Here is a 20,116-nt window from a genome sequence, read left to right as displayed (position 1 = left end):
TTTTCTGCTGTCTATCCCCAGATTTCCCAGTCACAGAGAAATCATATTCGCAGCAGGAAGCAGGAATGGAAAAATTTAACAAACTCAAATTACTGAAAGCAAATTTAATTGACTGAAAGAACCACAGCTAACTTGATCAACTATTTCCACAAAGTAACTGCATTTATGGAGAACTGAGTTAAACACAATGGAAAGAAAATGCTACATTAAAATGAAGACTAATTATCCAGCACTCCCTCTAGTTAAGTTCCTGTTCAGCTAACCAGGAATTAGAACTAACTCCTAAACATTTTATTTTGTTTGGTAATGTGACTGGATATGAATTCTTTTTGATTCCCCTCAGTGCACCGCAGCTCCCAGTGATCTGCGTAGTTTCAGCAGTATGTGCTTGGGTAGTCTGCTCTCTAAGGCTTCACTGCTACTCTTCCATTACTAACTGGAGGTTGTGTGCCAGCTTCGCAGTATCTCTCCTTCTCCTATTTATCACTACTGCTACCCCCACCCTAGCCTCCTACACCACCCACCCCCCCAGCAGAATAGCTCTGCTGCAGTTATGGGGGTGGGAAAAGGAACAATCACAGCAGTGTTGGCTAAATCACTGAACTGGGACCGAGCACTTTTCAGATGAGATGTTATCTGATGGCCTGTCTGCATGTTGGTTGGTCTCAATTCCACGGCACTATTTTGAAGAAAAGCAGAGGAATACTCCCTAGTGTTTGAACAAATATTAATCCCCTTATATCACTAAAATAGGTTATTGGGTCACTATCACATTGCTGGCTGTTGCTCTGTGATCACTGTCCTATACTGGCTCCCAGTCAAGTAATGTCATCATTTTAAAATTCTCATCCTTGTTTAAAAATCACTCACTGCCTCACCTCTCCCTGCCTCTGTAATTGCCTTCAGCAATACAACCTCAGATACCTAAGTTCACTTTATCATTGGTGGCTGAACCTTCAGTTTCTTTTTATTTCCTTCAATAGGAATTCCCTCCTTAACCTGTCTATCCTGCTTTCTCCCTTTAAGTCATTACTTTAAACATACCACTTTTTGACCAAGATGGTAGTCCTCTCCCGTAATTTCTCCAATTGTACCATAGCAAAATTTATAAATAATGCTAAAATAAGTGGAAAGGCAGGTTGTGAGTAGGATGCAAACAATTCACAGAGGGTTCACCGCACCTGGGCAAAAAGTTGGCAAATGAAGTATAATGTGGGAAAATGCAAGCTTGTTCATTTTGGAAAGGATAACAAATGAGCAGATTATTATTTAAATCAAGAGAAACTGCAGAAAGCTGCAACACAAAGAGATTTGGGGTTATTGTGCATGATGCACAGGAAGTTAGCACACAGATGCAGCAGGTAATCAGGAAGGCTAATGGAATGATGGCTCTTATTTTGAGGGGATGGAATATAGAGTAGGGAAATCTTACTGCAATTGTGCAAGATGCTGGTAAAACCACATCTGGAGTATTATGTGCAGTTTTGGTCCCCTTATTCAAGGAAAGATATCATTTCATTGAGGCAGTTCAGAAAGGGTTCACTTGGATGATTCCCAGTATGCAGTGATTGTCTTAAGAATAGAAATTAAACAGGTTGGGATTCAACTTACTGGAGTTTAGAAGAATGAGAGGTGATCTCATTGAAACATATGGGGTTACCACCACAGATGCCCTACAGCTTGGAAACAGGCCATTCAGCCCAACATGCCCACACTGCTCTTCCAAAGATCATTCACCCACCCCTGCATTTCCCCATGTCTAACCCAACTAACCTAAACATCCTCAACACTACAGGCAATTTAGCATAGCCAATCCACCTAGCCTGAGGATCTTTGGACTGTGGGAGGACACTGGAGCACCCGGAGGCAACCCACACAGACACGGGGAGAATGTGCAAACTCCATACAGACAGTTGCCTGAGAGTGGATTCGAACCCGGGTCCCTGGCACTGTGAGGCAGCAGTGCTAATCACTGAGCCACCATGCCACCACTCACAGTTTGTAAGGGGCTTGACAGGGTAAATGCTGAGGGGATGTTTCCACTCATGGAAGAGTCTAGATCCAGAGGGCACAGCCTCAGAATAAAGATGTTCCAATTTAAGACTGAGATGAGGAGGAATTTCTTCTCTCGGGGTTTGAGAGCCTTTGGAGCTCCTTGCCACAGAGAGCTGTGAGGGCAGAGTCCTTGTGTGTGTAAGGTTGAGATAAAGAGATTGTTGATCAGTAGGGGAATCAAGGGTTACAGGAAAAGGGCAAGGAAGTGGACCTGAAGAATTTCAGATCAGCGTTGATCCTGTTGAATGTTGGAGCAGGCTTGAGAGGCCGAATGGCATACTCTTGTTCCTATATTTTATTGTCCACTGGCAAGAGGGACTTGGATCCAAGGGCACAGCCTCAGAGTGAAGGGGTGACCCATTTAGAACTGAGATGAAGAGGAATTTCTTCAGCCAGAGGGTAGTTAATCTGTGGAACTCATTCCTGCAGAAAGCTGTGGAGGCAAAGTCATTGAGTATCTTTAAGACACATAGGTTCTTGTTTAGTAAGGGAATCTAAAGGTTATGGGGAGAAAGCAGGAGAATGGGGTTGAGAAACATACTGGCCACGATCGAATAGTAAAGCAGATTTGATGGGCCAAATAGTCTAATTCTGCTCCTATATCTTATGGACTTTTTGTGCCTTGGAGTCTTGCTTTGTTTTATAGCACTCCTTTGAAGCACCTTCTGATGTTAGTATATTAATTAGGTTATATAAATACAAGTTGTTGTGTATAACTTTGGCTGTGTTTCTTGAAGTAAAACAGTGTCTACACTTCAAAAGTGCTTCAACCAGCTGTATAATTCCTCAGAGCGTCCTGAGTTTGCGAAATGCACTGTGTAAATACAAGTCCATTTATTCCTTTGCTCCATATTTGGATAGTTTGCCCTGTAGGTTGATGCCAAAAATGTGTTTTAAACTTTTCAATCTTTTAAACATTCCTTCTTTACAAACTGCTCGCATTAATATTGAATTACTTTCTGAACCGGTCATATCACAAGGTACATAAATAGAGGCCCCGTGTCTGTTAGATTTTCACTGAAGCTCAGCCACAACAGGTCAGCCTCCTACTAGATGTGCAGATGCTTCCCACCACTGGGCCTGTAGACAACCCCTCTGTTTCTGATCATGCCTCTTGACCCCAGTGTCATTTGTTTCACACAGCTCTCTGCGGTATGACTGATCTGACAAAACAAAACTGCCTCATCTCAGCTTTCTGTGAACCCTCAGTTGGAAGCTTGCTTGCATTTTATTGCAATGTGAAATCTGTGAGATGGAAACCATGCACCCACGGACTGCTGGGTAAGTTAGTGTAAAGAAGTTAATTTTTCCAGAACGCCTTCAGGCCCCTGTTGATTTTCTGACCCGAGTGAAAAGACTAAGTGGAGCAGAAAGCCCCAACAGGGTTAAGTGGAGGCAGGTGTTCAGTGATAAGCCTCCTTTCACAAGACTCCAGAAATATTTAGCTTTCTCATTTAGAAACAAAGCAAACCAGACTTTCCTCAGCATTTACTGAAAGCAGATAGTCTTGTCTTTGGATTGCTGTGAGTTAATTCCTCAATAATACTCGCAGTCCCTAATTCACAATTCAGTACCTAGTAGATTTAACAACACTCCTGTACAGAAATGGACGATCTCTAACCAGTTTGGTTTTTTTTTGCACTTGTTAAAGTGAGGAATGAACCATTATACATAGCAATGGTATTAATTGTCAGCAAATAAAATGTCCAGCTAATTGTTGGATGCACACAACACATGTAGGCAGATAGTAACATTACTGTTGCTCTACTGAACACGATGTACCAGCCCTAGTCTCAGAAGGGCACTATAACAATGGTAATTTTTTCCAAAATCATTCTTTAGCCCACAATGGATACATTCCAACATTGCTATTTGCATATAATCCTAAATTGAAAGAGTATCATTAGGAAGGTGAAAGACTATAGCAACTGACTCAGTCTTCAGAGTATATCCAAATGAATCATTAAATAGTAGTAGCACATGTTGATAAAGTCATAAGCAGTACAATCAAAATATTGGAATCCATTTCCAGAATAATAATATATTTAAAAAGTGGTTAATAAGTTTATGTGGAACCTTTTTTTCTTTATTCTTGTACGGGATATGGATGTTGCAGGCAAAGTCAGCACCTGTTGCCTATCCCTAGTGGCCAACCACCGACTGTACTACCCCTACACCAACGACTGTGCAGCCAAATTCCGAACAAATGCCATCTACAAGTTTACTGACATCACCATGATAGGATGGGTATCAAACGACGAGTCAGAGTACAGGGAGATAGAGGGCATGGTATCGTGGTGCAATGATAGCAACCTCTCTCTCAATGTCTGCAAAACAAAAAAGAGTTGATCGCTGTGTTCAGGAAGTAGGGAGAAGAACACGCCCCCATCTACATCAGCGAAGATGAGGTTGAGAAGACTGAGGGCATCAAGTTCCTCGGAATGACGATAGCCGACAACCTGTCCTGGAACTCCCTCGTGGTTGCAACCGTAAAGAAGGCACAACAACAATGCCTCTTCTTCCTTATCTGGCTCTGGAATTTCGGCATGTCCACAAGGACCCTCACTAACTTTTACAGACACACCACAGAAAGCATACTGTCCAGGTACATAATGGCCTGGTACAGCAACTGCTCTGCCTAGGACCATAAGAAACTACAGAAGCTTGTGTGAATAGCCCGGACCATCACGGAAGACAACCTCCCATCCATGGAATCTACTTACACTTCTCATTGTTTTGGAAAGGTTGCCAACATCATCAAAGACCCCTCCCACCCAGTAATGCTCTCCCACAACTTCTTCTGTCAGACAGAAGGTGCAGAAGTTTGGACATACACACCACCAGGTTCCAGAACAGTTTCTTTAAATAATGTTGACCTTATTAATGTTGATCTTGCTTTGTGCACCTCCTATGCAGTGTAAACTACATGCTTTACTCTGTCCAAGCACCTTACGATCTCTATGCCCTTGTTTACTATGATCTGCCTGTACTGCTTGCAAATCAAGCTTTTCACTGTATGTAGATACACGTGACAATAAGTCAGATCATAATCATCATCACCACCATGAACTCATTAGATGATTAGGTTATTTCAAAGGGAAGCTAATTATCAGCTTCATTGCTGTGGGTCGGGAGTCACATGTAGGTCAGATCAGGTCAGGATGGCAGGTGTCCTTCCCTAATGGATATTATTAAACCAAATAGATTGTATGACAATGACTGCCATTGGGCTACCTTGTGTTATAATGTAGAGGTTAGCCCTCCCTCTGGGAACTAAAACCAAAATACCCAAACAGAAGCAGCTCGTCCTATAATCTCTAAAAAGAGTGCAAAAAGTTGTGCCAGCTGCCTTTCAGCAACTTCTGGTGGTTAAGTAAAATAAATCCCTGACAGTCTCTTTAAGATTAAAAAGTAACAATTTATTTATCTAACTCTAACAGTGAACAAATTAACTAAACTATTATCAAACTGAATAAATCCCTTCTAACTACTAACTATTCCTGACTATAATAAGATTCTAATTGTATGTTGTTCGAAGTCTCACCTTTATAAAATAAAATAGAATTTAGTCTCTCGAAATTACAGCCAGGTTAGTTGTCTTCTGGACTGCTCTGTGCCTTCTCCATTGATTCTTCTGTCAGGAGTATTGACTAGGTGCACTGTAGATACCCTTCATTATTAATACAGTGCTCTCTCTAAGGCATTCAGGAGGCTGTGAGGGCCAGCAATTCTCTCTTGAGAGCTGAGGGCTGTTAGCTCTGATGGATGGCAGTTAGCTCTGGGGTTTTGATATAAATATTTCAATTCTGGTGCTCTCTGTCTTCTTTCAAATTTTCAAGCTGCTGCTCAAAGACATGCATTTTAATTCTCCTAGCACATCATCTTCTAAAGGGACCACACAATGCTTCTCCCCTAGCATTTTACAAATACCAAATCCTAACTCCCTGCTTCCAAATCCACAAGTACGCTCCCCAACTTGACAACACTCAAGGTGCCAGATTTTTATTGAATTTAGCTCACACCATCTAACAAGGTGGGGATTGAACACATGTTTCCAGAACATTAGCCCCGGGTTCTCAATTTCTAGTCCAGTAACACCACGAGCGACTGCCTCTCTCCATTATTCCAAAGCACTACAATACTGTGCACAGTTCTGGTTTCCGTAATACAAAAAGGATATTGAAACCACTGGAGCAAGTGTCAAAAAATTTACAAGGTTGTTACCAAAAATTAAGAGGTTGTATCTTTCAAGATCTATTAAACTGGCTCTTTTCTCTGGTAAAGAGGTGACCTGTTAGGCTCTTAAAACAAGTAAAGGACTGTTTATGGTGCCTGTGTAACTTCTTTCACATGTGATCAGTCCAAAACAGGGAGCCTAAAAATGATCTAGCTAATAATAAATGGAAGAAAAAACTTGGGAGAAGTTTTGAATACTTGGTGTAGTGGGAATACAGAACTCACTGTCACACATAGTTTCTTACAACGACATATCTAAGAGAAGCCTTGGTGCACATGTCAGAAAAAAAAGAATCGAAAAATAGGGGCACAAGGTACTGATAGTGGAAAAAGGCTTGTGTGGAGTGTAAACACTGAAAAAGATCAGTTGGACTGAATGTCCTTCATGTGTTTTACGTTTTAGTTATGGGGAAATGTGACACTCTCTCATTATTACCATCAAGTCTCCAGGGTCTTGAGCTGACGACCTTCAGATTCAGAGGTATGAATGGTGCTACTGAGAGAGACAAAGCTGGTACAACTGGGACTGATATGCAGAACGTAGCATGTAGCTGACCTCTACTCAGAACTGAGTTACCCACGGTACAGCAGTGGTTAGTGGCATCGCACCAGTACACCAAACATAACGAGAAGATCAAAATCCTTCTAATTAATAGCCACTGGCTCTATTAGGGAAAGCACGTGTAAATGTCAGGGTAGAAGATGACACGAGAGTGACACCGAGGCTGCATTTGACCATATATGGCATTTTATGTTAGATCTTAGGTTTGATTTATTTATTGTCACAATTATTTTGTTACAAAATACACTGAAAAGTGTATGGTGTCGCCATACTCCGATATCGTCTTCAAACACAGAAATATAAACCAAAACACAGAATATAGAGGTAGAAAAATATAGAAATAACGAAATAGTGTTCAAGTTTACGGTCCTTCTTGTTAAGTGCTCTGCCATGGATCTGGTGGCCAGACACAAAGCCCCTGTGGTGCGCCACTGCTGCTGGAACAAAAGTTGCCACACTTCAGCGCTATCTTGCATCCATCAACGCCCTTGCCACTATGAGTCCTCGCTGGACCTCACTGACGAGCATGCCGCCATACCACACTGGCCCGGACTCGACTGCACTGTTGCCATGAATCCACTTCAGGCCCAACTTGGCGACATAGCTGCTGCTGATGTCACCAGGTCTCATACTGGACCCAAACCCGTCTCCGCCACCGGCCCCATGAATCTGTACTGCATTAAGGAGCTCTAATGAAACTGTAGACAATGGGAATTATGGAAATAACTCTGTTGGTCAGAATCATACCTGTCACAAAGATGATGATTATGGTTGTTGGAGGTCGATCATTTCAGCTCCAGGATATCATTACAGGCCGGGTATTTTTAATCAAATTGTCCAGAGATGTTATGACACACCTATGGAGCAGGTAGGAGTTGAACCCAGGCTTTTTGATGCACAGGTAGACACACAGCTACTCGACTAGAACAGCCCAGTTCCGCTGGGTAATGTCCTCAGCCTCACCATCTTCAGCTGCTTCATCAACGACTACCCCCACGCCCCCCCCAACCCCCCGCATCGTAAGGGCAGAACTGGGGATATGCACTGATGATCGCACCATGTTCATTTTCATTCTCATCTCCTGAATCTGTGTCCATATGCAGCCATTCTTGTACAACATCAGACTTGAGCTGACAATTGGCCACAGTTTTTGTGTCACACAAGTACCAGGCTCACACCAGGCTTGATGTAACCATCTCCCTTTGATATTGCTGGAAACCCATAGTCAATGTTCTGGGGGTTACACCTTACCAGAAGTATTGAACTGGACCAGCCATTTAATAGAGTGGCTAAAAGAGCACGTCAGAGTCAAGAAATTCTGCAGATAATTCTTGTCTTTCCAAGGTCCAAGAATCAACTAAAAACAGTCAAGACCACAGCATTATGGAATACACTCTATTTGATCGGGTGACTCTGGTTTTAACAACACTCAATCAGATTGGCATCATCCAGGAAAAAAAGCAGCCTGCTTGACTGGCACCTCATTCGCCACTTAGGCATTCAATCCCTCCCTTGCCAACACGTATGCACCATCTACAAGATGCCCTGCAGCAACTCACAACACATTTTCCAAACCTGTGACCATTGCCATCTCGAAGGAGAAGAACAGCAGAACCATCCATAAGTTTCCTTCTAGATTTTGCACATCATCCTGAGCTACATCACCATTTCTACACAGTCACTGGGCCTGAATCCTGGAACTCCTTTCCTAACAGCACTGTTGGTGCACCAGCATCACGTGGGTCTGAACAACAGTTGAAGAAGGCAGCTCCACATCACCCTTTCAGGGGTAATTCAAGATGGGCAACAAATGCTGGCCTAGTCAGAGATGTTCACATTCCCATGAAAGCATTTTCTAAAAATGGGTTAGACTGTGATGCACCCCAATGCAAAATCTTTTGCCAACGAAAGTAGGAACTGTAGATGCTGGAGAATCTGAGATAACAAGGTGTACAGCTGGATGAATACAGCAGGCCAAGCAGCATCAGAGGAGCAGGAAAGCTGACGTTTCGGACCTACATCCTTCTTCAGAAATGGAGGAGGTGAAGGGGATTCTGAAATAAATAGGGAGTGAGGGGGAGGCAGATATAAAATGGATATAGGAGAAGATAAGTGGAGGCGAGGCAGACCGTCAAAGAGGCTGGGGTGGAGCCAGTAAAGGTGAGTGTAGGTGGAGAGTTAGGGAGGTGATAGGTCAGTCCAGGGAGGACGGACAGGTCAAGGGGTGGGATTAGGTTAGTAGTTAGGAGATTGGGATGGGGCTTGAGATGGGAGTTGGTGACGGTGGGAGGAAGGACAGGTTAAGGAGGCAGGGACAAACTGGGCTGGTTTTGGGATGCGGTTGGAGAAGGGGACAAGCTGTGTTGGTTTTGGGATGCAGTGGGGAAGGGGAGATTTTGAAGCTTGTGAAGTCCACATTGATACCAATGGGCTGCAGGGTTCCCAAGCGAAATATGAGTTGCTGTTCCTGCAACCTTCGGGTGGCATCGTTGTGGCACTGCAGGAGGCCCAGGATGGACATATTATCTAAGTGGGAGGGGGAGTTGAACTGGTTTGCGACTGGGAGGTGCAATTGTTTGTAGCAAACTGACCTTAGGTGTTCCGCAAAGTGGTCCCCAAGCCTCCATTTGGTTTCCTCGATGTAGAGGAGGTGACATCTGGAACAGCGGATACAGTATATATATATTAACAGATGTGCAGGTGCCAGTGCCTAGTTTTCTAGGTTCAGCCATGAAGCAGGTAATTTGGACATAAGACCAGATTGGATTTGGCACCTGCAGAACTTTAATTAACAAGAATTGATAACAGCAAGAGAGGAGAGGAAAGGAGTCAAAATTAAAAAGAAGCTTCATTTGTATTAGTGTAAAATTTTGTTACATTCTCTCTTTCACCGATGTAGCAGATACACACCAAATGCAAGACATCGTTCCGAACCAGTAAATACTTTTATGTACATAACCTTATGCTCTGGAAACATGATAAAAGCGGTGTTCACTCTGCCAGAAATTAAACCAGGGCCTACTTTGTTAAAAAGAATTTGTCAAAGTAAATGCATCACAAAGGAATCTTTATTTTCCCGTTCTTCAATAAATGTTATTACGGAGAGAAAAAAAAATGACAAGAACTGTTTTTGCAAATGAGTGCTTCTGCTACCAGGATTTGCATAACTTGGAAGAAAGAACAAAGGGCACTTTGACCCCAAACTCTGAGACCTGTGCACTCATTAAAACCCAAACCCTCAGGCTCCAAGGGCAATGATGAGGGATGGATTATTAGAAACGACAGCCATAATGATAAGGGCGAACACATAAACAGCCCAAAGGGAGCAAAGAAGGGGAGACTCATAACAGAAGCAGATTCACATGTGGTAGTTCAAAGTCTATTGCTGTCCCCAAGGACTGACTAAAAACAGCAGTATGTTTAGAGGATTGGCAAAGGGAAATACGATAAGAGATGGGAATGCAAGGTGAAAGCAGCAGGTTTTAAGAAGCACAGCAGGGCTTAGTGGTAGAACTTGATGAAAGAATAGATAAGTAGTGACATCATCAAAAGCTTTCCCTTTTCCATGGATCTTTGCTCCTCTTTAGGCTTCCTCTTTCCTATAATTCGTTTCATTTGGACAGCTATTCCATTCGATCACAGATTCTGTAAGACGGAATCCTGGCAGTCTGCTTTTGCTGCTGAAATGTGTTACACATTTGTCTTGTGCTGCAGTTATTAGTCTTTCTCAGTCATACAATGGACTATGTATCTAGAATCAAACCTTCCATGTCCTCTGGCTGTCCCTGACTGTGTCATAACCACAAATAACTTCTGAAACTCATATTGTTGTAGCCTGGTGTGGCAGCGAAATTGCCCTCGGTCAGATCCCACAATCAGCAGTCAGTTTGTCTGTTTTGGTGGGATAAATGTCACATGGGATAATGAAGAGAATCAAGTTCTGAAGGACAGTCACATGCCAGTTAGAACATTAACTGTGTTTCTCTGTCTACAGATGCTGCCAGACATGCTGAGTTTCTCCAGCTCTTTCTTTATAAATTGGCAGAAGGCTCATGTGCTTCTTCAAATGACCATGGGATCTTTCAGATCCACAGTGGAGATCCTGACTTCTATCTCATTTAAAAGACAACCCTGCAAACAGAGCAGCACAGCCTTACTAAGGATAGAGTCACCATAAAAATCATAAGAACTGCGGATGCTTTAAATCAGGAACTAAAACAGAAGTTGCTGGAATTCTGAGGAAGGGTCACAGTCCCGAAATGTCAACTCTGATTTTTTTTCTTCACAGATGCTGCCAAACTTGCTGAGCTTTTCCAGAAACTTCTGTTTTTGTTGTTGTTGTAAAGTCAGTCTCTCATTAAAAAGATGATCAAGTGGTACTTTAAGCTGAGGGTCACTACACCTCAGGTAGAGGACGAGATTGAGAAGGAGGGTCCTTTACAGTGACCACAATGGTGTGGGAATTGAACCCATGCCGTTGGCTTTATTCTGTATTACAGATCAATCCAGCCAACATCCAGCCACACCGCCCCCCCATTTCCAGCTCACTTATGACTGCACTGTTGTCTCAGTCCAGATGAGGTACTTGGGTAGCTTGGCTTAAACTTGTAATTTTCCATCTCAGATGTAAGAATGCAATTACTGAGTAGAGAGAGAGACATAAATAAGTGAAATATTGAAACAGTATTTTTACATCTATGCTTGAAGCAGCACCGTGGTTGGAAAACTCAGTTTCACAACAAATCTAAAGCAGGAGATAGCAGATACTGAAAATCTGAAATGAAACCAGAAAATGCTGGAAATACCCAGGTTAGCCAGCAATCTGTGCGGAGGGAGAAAACAGATTTACTGTTTTGGTTACGTTGAAAGGGCAATAATCTAAAACATGACGTGTTTTCTGTCTATACAGATGCTACCAGAGTCTCACATTTCAGAGTGCTCCAAATCTCCACAACTCTTGTTCAGTTCACAATTGGAGCTATTGTGAGCAAGGAAATGCAAGATAATGGAAGTGTAGGTTTATTAAAGGAGAAGGAACAACAAGGTATGGGGAGCAGTGGAAAGAGAGGATATCGCTGTTGGGATTTTCAATTTGCTGAATCAGAAGCCGGATCCTGAGTGGGCCTGTACTCATCGGAGGTTAGGAAATTGAGAGGTGGCCTTGTTGAAATATATAAGATTATTAGGAGGCTTGAGGGGATAAATGTGGAAAAAAAATTCTCCTTTCATGGAAGAGTCTAGGACCTGAGGGCACAAGCCCAAATTAAGAGGTCTCACAATTAACATCGAGATGAGGAGGAAGTTTTTCTTCCCTGACAGGGCTGTTGAAGCTGGGTTGTTAAGTATATTCAACGCTGCACTAGACAGATTTTTAATCAGTACGGGAATCAAGGGTTACGGACAAGGACAGTAAAGTGGAGCTGAGGACTGTCAATCGATGATGATCTCATTAAATAAAAAAGCAGACACAATGGACTGAATGAGAGATAATGGGAACTGCAGATGCTGGAGATTCCAAGATAATAAAATGTGAGGCTGGATGAACACAGCAGGCCAAGCAGCATCTCAGGAGCACAAAAGCTGACGTTTCGGGCCTAGACCCTTCATCAGACCTGATGAAGGGTCTAGGCCCGAAACGTCAGCTTTTGTGCTCCTGAGATGCTGCTTGGCCAGCTGTGTTCATCCAGCCTCACATTTTATTACAATGGACTGAATGGCCCACTTCTGCTCCTATGTCATATGTTACTCGCAGTTAGAATCTATTTAATTACAATAAATGATAGCTCTTGTTAAGTAAAGAAACCTGCTTTGTGCTTTCTGTTAACCTGAGTTTAAAAGACAGGGTGAATTGGGACATTTTGAACTGTGTTTAATTTAGAAGGATCATCAGAAAGCTGGAGGATGGAGGTTTGATTGCTGCCTCGCTATTTTCCCATTACAAACGGATTGAAAGTTCAGAGAATAAAAGCTCAGAGAATAAAAGTATTAGGTAAATATTCCTCAGAGCCCACTGGAAGCTACTTGCATCTATTGGTGTCTTTAGAAACCAAACACAAAACAATCCCATGTGCCTGTGAGGTTATGGATTGTGGAGTCTGCTTACGTGAAGTGGCCGATTACATCTCATTTATATTTTTTCTTTGATTTATGCCTTAATTGTGTCTGTTTGGCTCTCTTTCTTCATCTGAGTGAGGGTGAGAAGCAAAGAAATTTGAGTCTGAGTGATACACAGTAATTAGTTACTTAATTTTAACCTGTTAAAGCTACCGTATTAATAATAAACTGTTAGTTCTTTTGTTCAAGCTATGAACTTGGTGTCCGATATCAATTATTCACAAAATCTGGTTCTGGTTATTCAAAAAGTCTTGTCAGGAATCATTGGGGTCAATTTTGATGGTTATTGAATTTTTTTTGTGTTGTGAATGCAGAAACAGGAAGGCTGATTTGATTTTGCTGCCTGTGTTCGTATCGTAATAGTAATTTCAGTGAAATAGTCTCCACAACCCTCTGGTGTTGAGAGTTCCAGACATTCACTACCCACCAAGAAGAAATTCCTTTGCATCTCATTTTAAATGAGTATCCCCTTATTCTGAAATGACATCTTCTGGTTTGAGAGTCCCCCAGTTGTGGAAGCATCTTCTCATCATCTATTCTATCAAGCCTCCTCAGAATCTTATATGTTTCAATAAGTTCACCCCTCATTCTTGTACACCTTGATGAATAAAAGCCAAATCTGTTTAGTTGTTCTTGATAACTCACCCTCTTTATCCCAGGAATCTGGCTTGTGAATTTCTTTTGGACACACTCTACTGCCAGTGTATTCTTTTTCAAATGGGGGACCAAAACCAAGCATAATATTCCTTTCGCAGCCTCACCAACAACCTGTACAGTCATAACATGACTTCCCCATTTTTAAATTCCAACCCCATAGAAATAAAGGTCAAAATTCCATTTGCCTTCTTAATTACTTGCTGCAACTGTACGCTCACTTTTAAGTTTCTCACACAAGGACACCCAGGTCACTCTGCACTGTACTTTTTTGGAGCTTCTCTCCATTTAAATAATAGTCTGCCTTTTGATTCTTCATACCAAAGGACATGACCTCACACTTTCCTACATTAAACTCCATCTACCATGTTCTGTGCCCACTCTTTCAGCCTATATCCTCTGGCAGACTCCTCACATCCACGTCACATGTGCTGCAACCTACTTTGGTTACATTACACTTTTCTACCTCTTCCATGTCACTGACATATATAGTAAGTAACTGAGGCCTGAGGGTTGAGCCTTGTGGTGCTGCATGAGTTATGTCTTTCCAACCTGTAAAAGGCCCATTAATGTCGACTCACTGTCTTCTGTGTGTTGACCAATCCTTAATCAAAGCCAACACATTATCCTCAATAACTTGTGCTCTGATCTTGGGTGATAACATTTCGTGTGGCACCTCATCTCATCAAATGCCTTCTAAAAATCCAAATACTTTACACTGAGCAAATTTGCAAAACATGATTTCCCCTTTAGACACAGTAGGAACTGCTGATACTGGAGAATCTGAGATAACAAGGTTTGGAGCTGGATGAACGCAGCCATCAAGCAGCATCAGAGGAGCAGGAAGGCTGACGTTTCGGGTCTCGGCCGTTCTTCAGAAATGACAGCTTTCTTGCTCTTCTGATGTGGCTTGGCCTGCTGCGTTCATCCAGCTCCATGCCTTGTTATCGCATGATTTCCTTTTCACAATTTTTCCAGCTGGCTGCACTACCGCAGTAGGTACTGTTGGGGCTCCTGAGCCCATCCAGTCCAGGCCGGTGGCATCCTTTTCTCTCTCTCCTTTTCATCTTTTTTCCCTTTTTCTTTCTTCATCTTCGAGGCTGCAGTGTTGTCGGTGGGATTGCAGCTGCAGCATCAGTGACATGGATCAGGATTCCTGGCAGCAGTGGCAGTGTAGGAACCAGGGACTCCTGGCTGCATGTGTCCTGGGCCCTGGACTATTGGTGACAGAGGCGGGGTGTCAGCTGTGATGATGCCAGTGCCCAGAGTGGGGACTCCTAGCTGTAGCAGTGCCTGGAACAGGGACTCCAGGCTGCAGTAGGCCCAGAGCAGGGTCTCTTAGTGGTGTCAGTGAGGCAGTGGCAGCAGCAGCAGAACCGGGCAACCCTGGGGTATTGGCTTCATTGTTGCTGTACCCTGAGCAGGGACCCCTTGATGCATGGAACACCCTGCAGAGACCTCAGAGAAGCCCTGGAGCCGTGCTTGAGATCTCAATTTGAACAGAAGATGAACTCTTGTTTAAGTAAATTCTTCTTATTCTTTCTGTAACTCAAAATGGCAATGGATTGTGGCAACAAAACATTTGCACCGTATCTTCCTAGATATATATGTGACAATAAAATCATTCATTCATCCAAAACCATTTTCTGTTTGATTGCATTCAGCTTTTCTAAATATTCTGCTATTTCTTCCTTAACAATGGACTCTAGAATTTTGCTAAAACAGATATTAGACTAACTTTTGTTTCGGTCTCTGCTTGCACAGGGGCATGGCATTATCTGTTTTCTAATCCACTGGAACCCTTCCAGAATCCAGTGAGTTCTGGAATATTTCAACCAATGCCTCGACTATCTGTGCAGCCACTTCCTTTAGAATTCTTGGATGCAGGCAATAAGGTCATCAGGTCGTAACATTTCAAAAGTTGATATTTGGATATGCACTTGAAGAGCCGATATCTACAAGGCTACAGGCCAAGCGCCAGAAAGTGAGATTAAGATGGATAGCTACTTGTAGGGGCTATGATGAAGCATGATGTAAATTTTAATTATTTCCTTTCTAAGATGTTATCCAAGCAGCTATTATTCACTCAAGATAACAGAATGTACAGCAGGTCATTCACCCATGGTAGGATTCTCACAGAATCACTGAATATTACAGCACAGAAGGAACCCAAGCAGTCATCATGTCTGCCCCAGCTCTCCAAATGAGCATCATGACTGAATTTTCCCTTAGCCCTTGCAAACAGTTGCTATTTAAATAATCAGCCAATAACCTGTTGAATGCTTCAGTGGCTTTTACTTCATTCAAACTTCCAGGCAGATCGTGCCTGTAACTTAGTTAGCATCTATACATGTCCTTTATGAAAGGTGGGGCTTGGTAACAAACCTCAGGGGAGTGAGTGCTTGACTGACTGATTAGTCGCTCAAGGTTCTTGGAAACTGAAGCCCATTTTACTACCTTAAGTGTTGCCCCAGTGAAATCAGCAATCTCAGTGCAGACCTAGGACACCCTCTGGTCTGGACCGTACAATGTAAAACCACATCACACAAAGCAGTGAAAACTGACTTTCAGCAAAGACGTATGTAGCAGTTAACAACAGATCCTTATTGCTCTGGTTGATACATGTCAATCAGGCCATATCTCTTTGATCTAACAAAAACACAAGAGCCTATACTTCACTGTTTTCATAAAAGTATTAAGCGGCTCTCTGCGTTTCAATCAGCCTCAGCCTTAAACCAGACATTGATTTCAAAAAGCACAGAGAATATGAGACCGATAACGATAAACAGTAATTAAACACAACTTCAAAAACAAATGCATAGTTCAGATTCCAGACAGAAACAACTCTTTCCCAAACTGGATTTAATTCTCTTTTAGATTTTAAAGCAGAGAGTGATTAAAATCTTGGAAGAAAAGAGAAAACTAAAGTCAGTGTACAAATATTTATTTCTTCCAAGTCAGCCTGCACAAAGCAGGATAAATCCAACCTGGCCTTACCGCCTGTTGATGCACTCTTGGTCCTCAGTAAAGTGATGGCATGAGTCATCAACGGTGCTATGAAGCAGCACTTCATCAGCAGTAACCTGTTTGGGGGCGCTGAGTTCCAGATCTGCCAGAGCCACTCAGTTCCTGGCCCCATTACAGCCGTGGTTAAGACAGCTGAAGTCCAGAAGCAAAGTGAGAGAGATTGCCTTTGATGTCAAGGCAGCACTTGAGTGTGGCATCAAAGAACCTCAGCCAAACTGGAGTTGAATGGCAAGTAACATCTGAGCCGGGCTACACCCGTGCTGATCCTTTGCTGTGACCCTACACTCCAAAACTGTAGCAGTCAAGAAATCAGCTCACCAGCACTTTCTCTGGAGTAGTTAGGAATGGGTAATAAATGATGTCACAGCCGGTGACACCATGAAAGAATACATTTTTAACAACCTGTAGCTTCCCAGACATGATTAAGTTTCTCTGTTTGGCACATATTCACTTTCCTCCTGCTTGCTGACCTCAAGAGACATTGCTGCAGATCTGACTCAAACTCATTCCTTCCCAGAAACGGGGGGATTGCTTAGCTTCCTCATATTTCCAATTTCCTGCAGTCAGGCAGTCCACTGGGTTTCACAGTACAGTATGACTGCAGGAACGGGGGAGCTGCAGAGATGCATGGTCAGGTAAGTGCTCAATCTTTTGGAGTAGAAGCAAAGAAGCCAGAAGCAGCCCTCAATTCTGGGGAAGTAACAGAAAGATGACAGCAGTACCGCTGCGAGGTGGGGGAAGAGATGGGGAGGCAAGCCTTTGGCGAAACAGAAGGAGGAAAAAAGAGAAGAGCAGCCAGGAGCCAATGTTGAGGACTGAGAAGTAGGAGCAGCTGGCTGGGAAAATGGGATTAAATGTTAGAACGATCACAAGAGACAGCGATGCAAAGCTGGCAGTGATGAGAAAACTGGATTCCTAATATTTAACAAAGCACAAGAAAATTATTTTATGTAAAACCCAGCAACACTGGAATCTGTAAAGTACTGGTGAATGTAATGAAATGAAATGTCACCCGTCTGGTTGAGTGGGCATGTCCCCCAGCTCCCCTCTGGAAAAGAGACCTTGTGTTCTCAATGCTTGCCTCCTTGTCTAGCCTCCCTGTATTTCATACGAAGGAATGTCAGGCACGACTGCTTAAATTACAACTAATGTACCACTTCACTTTCATTTGCTCTGACAATTCAAGGATCTTTTTTCTTCAAGGCTATCTTTTAGATCTCAGCTCTTTTTGTTGAGGAGGGTGAAGGTAGGTGCTATGTCAACTATTTTGGAAGCGGTCAATCAGTTTCTGTCAGTTTGGCATCCCCACTCCGCGTCCCACATTCATTTGTAAACTCTGCACAATCATGAGTGAGGGAAGGACTTCAGTCAGAACAACTTCCTTATTTCGTCTCAAGCACCTGATCACGGGAACATTACAACCAACTCTGAGACAGGATGGGGGGTGCAGTGGGGTAGCAAATGGCCCTAAAGGTCTTGACCCCAATCCAATGGCATCTGCTGAAAGATGTAACCTTGCGTCCCTGGACTTATTTTGTTGTGCCTCTTACATTCTAATTGTACAGTATTCATGATCGAAGCTGACACAAGGGTCTAGGCCCGAAACGTCAGCTTTTGTGCTCTTAAGATGCTGCTTGGCCTGCTATGTTCATCCAGCTCCACACTTTGTTATCTCAGATTCTCAAGCATCTGCAGTTCCCATTATCTCTGATACATGGGCGACAAATCCGCTTCTTCTAGATAACTTATAAGCAGCTTTGACCACTCATTTAAGTTTATTTAGGGATAGTGCCATTAAAATGTTTTGCAATTCCTAAAAGATAACCAAAGAAAACTTGAAAGCTCCCCCTCTATTTAATCCTAATTGGTTGTCTCCCATGGACATCTTGTCTCTTGACTAATTATTGGAATATTCCAATGCAAAGTACGGCAGCCAGAGGGAGGGAACGAGGACTACCATCGCACGTGAAATCGTACTTCAACGTTAATTTACATGGAGAAGTTGAAAATTACCTAAAATGTTGGGATTTAACTCATGCACCCTTCTAAAAGTTGGTGTTCTGCTTGGTCACATGACCCAGGAATTACATTTATCACAAAAAAATCGCATTCCTAAATGTCAGCTTCAACAATTTTCTTTGGAATTCCTTTGCTTAGTTTGGAGCGAGATGCTTCTGGATCACTGTTTTATGTCAGTCTCTTCAGAGAATTTGCTTGTCATCTAAACAAAATGGGGTCAAATTGCTCAATCCTTGTTTTTTTCTGCTGATCTGGAGCAACAGAAACAGATAGCGGCTTGCCAATTTAAAATACTCCTCTTTCTCCGCTCCTAAAGAAGCCGACACTAGGGGTTTTACTGGTGGCTCCAACTTCCTGCATTAACTCAGCTAAATAGCTCTTTTTTTTGCAAGTAAAGCTTATGTGTGTTGACACGCATTTTGGATTTGAGCCCTGAAACTCAGCCATCTACATAGAAACAGGCTGCTACTTTCACAACCAAGAATGGGAACCACGGTCTTTTTCTCTCCTCCGTAGCCTGGGGCCAATTCCTGCCATGCTGAGATCAGCTAACTCAGTACATCGAATCACAGAACCCCTACAGTGTGGAAACAGGCCCATCTAGTCCACGCCGACCCTTGGAGCATCCCACCCAGACCCACACATCCCTGAACACTATGGGTAATTTAGCATGGTCAACCCACCTAGCCTGCACATCTTTGGACTGTGGGAGGAAACCCATGCAGACACGGGGAGAATGTGCAAACTCCACACAGACAGTCGCCCGAGGGTGGGCTCGAACCCGGGTCCCTGGTGCTGTGGGACTAAAGTGCTGACCGCTGAATCACCATGGTCTTCGATTTTTCTCAATAATCTTGTGATGTGGTACAGTATCAAATGAAGGACAGTGCATATTACAGTTGTGGTTTTCCTTTGTCCACAATGAATGACACCTTTTCAAGGAACTCCAATGTGTTGATCGAAAGCTCGGTTCGACATTTGCTGCTACGCGTTGATTGGTTTCTGGGGAACACCTGCCCCTTTCTTTCAAAATATTGTCTCGAACTGCAGCTTATTTTCATCTCTTGCTCACTTCAAGTCTCTTCCGCCAAAGTAGTGTACGCATCTCCCCAAAACTCCCTTTGTTCAGCAAAGTTGGAGTATTTTCTTGTATGAACGGGGAACCCTGGGCCCTTCAACTCTGCTTCACTATTCAATAAAGTAATGACCGATCTGATTTTAATCTCAACTGTACATTCCTGCATATTCCCAATAATCTTTTATCCCCATTGTAATCAAGAACCTGTCTACCTCTGTCTTAAAACAGTTAAAGACTCTGCATGAAATAATGTTGGACAGAATCATTTTAATCTGACTTCAAAGACAATCCATATTCAGAGAATCTGCTCTTTCCATCTTCTCTGTCTTAATATTGCAGTGTCTAATGTTCCCTCCTTCCCCTAAAAGTAC

The 20,116-nt window shown here is 42.9% G+C and overlaps 1 protein-coding gene across 5 annotated transcripts in view; it reads right to left on the bottom strand.

Annotated features, from left to right (window-relative positions):
• Positions 1–20,116, bottom strand: part of ror1 (receptor tyrosine kinase-like orphan receptor 1) — a 280,910-nt gene that overhangs the window by 215,772 nt on the left and 45,022 nt on the right. The window contains exon 1 of one of the 5 annotated variants that reach the window (XM_059647861.1): positions 16,619–16,703. The exons of the other annotated variants lie outside the window; for them this stretch is intronic. Coding sequence (XP_059503844.1) covers positions 16,619–16,694 — 76 coding nt within the window. The 5' untranslated portion in view covers positions 16,695–16,703. Of the gene's footprint in view, positions 1–16,618; positions 16,704–20,116 lie in introns of those variants that run through there. 5 annotated transcript variants of the gene reach the window in all.

This window comes from Stegostoma tigrinum, chromosome 8 (assembly GCF_030684315.1).
Source record: "Stegostoma tigrinum isolate sSteTig4 chromosome 8, sSteTig4.hap1, whole genome shotgun sequence".
NCBI classification, from domain to species: Eukaryota; Metazoa; Chordata; class Chondrichthyes; order Orectolobiformes; family Stegostomatidae; genus Stegostoma; species Stegostoma tigrinum.
The sequence above is the reverse complement of the archived record's forward strand: the minus strand, read 5'-3'. Positions and strand labels throughout refer to the sequence as shown.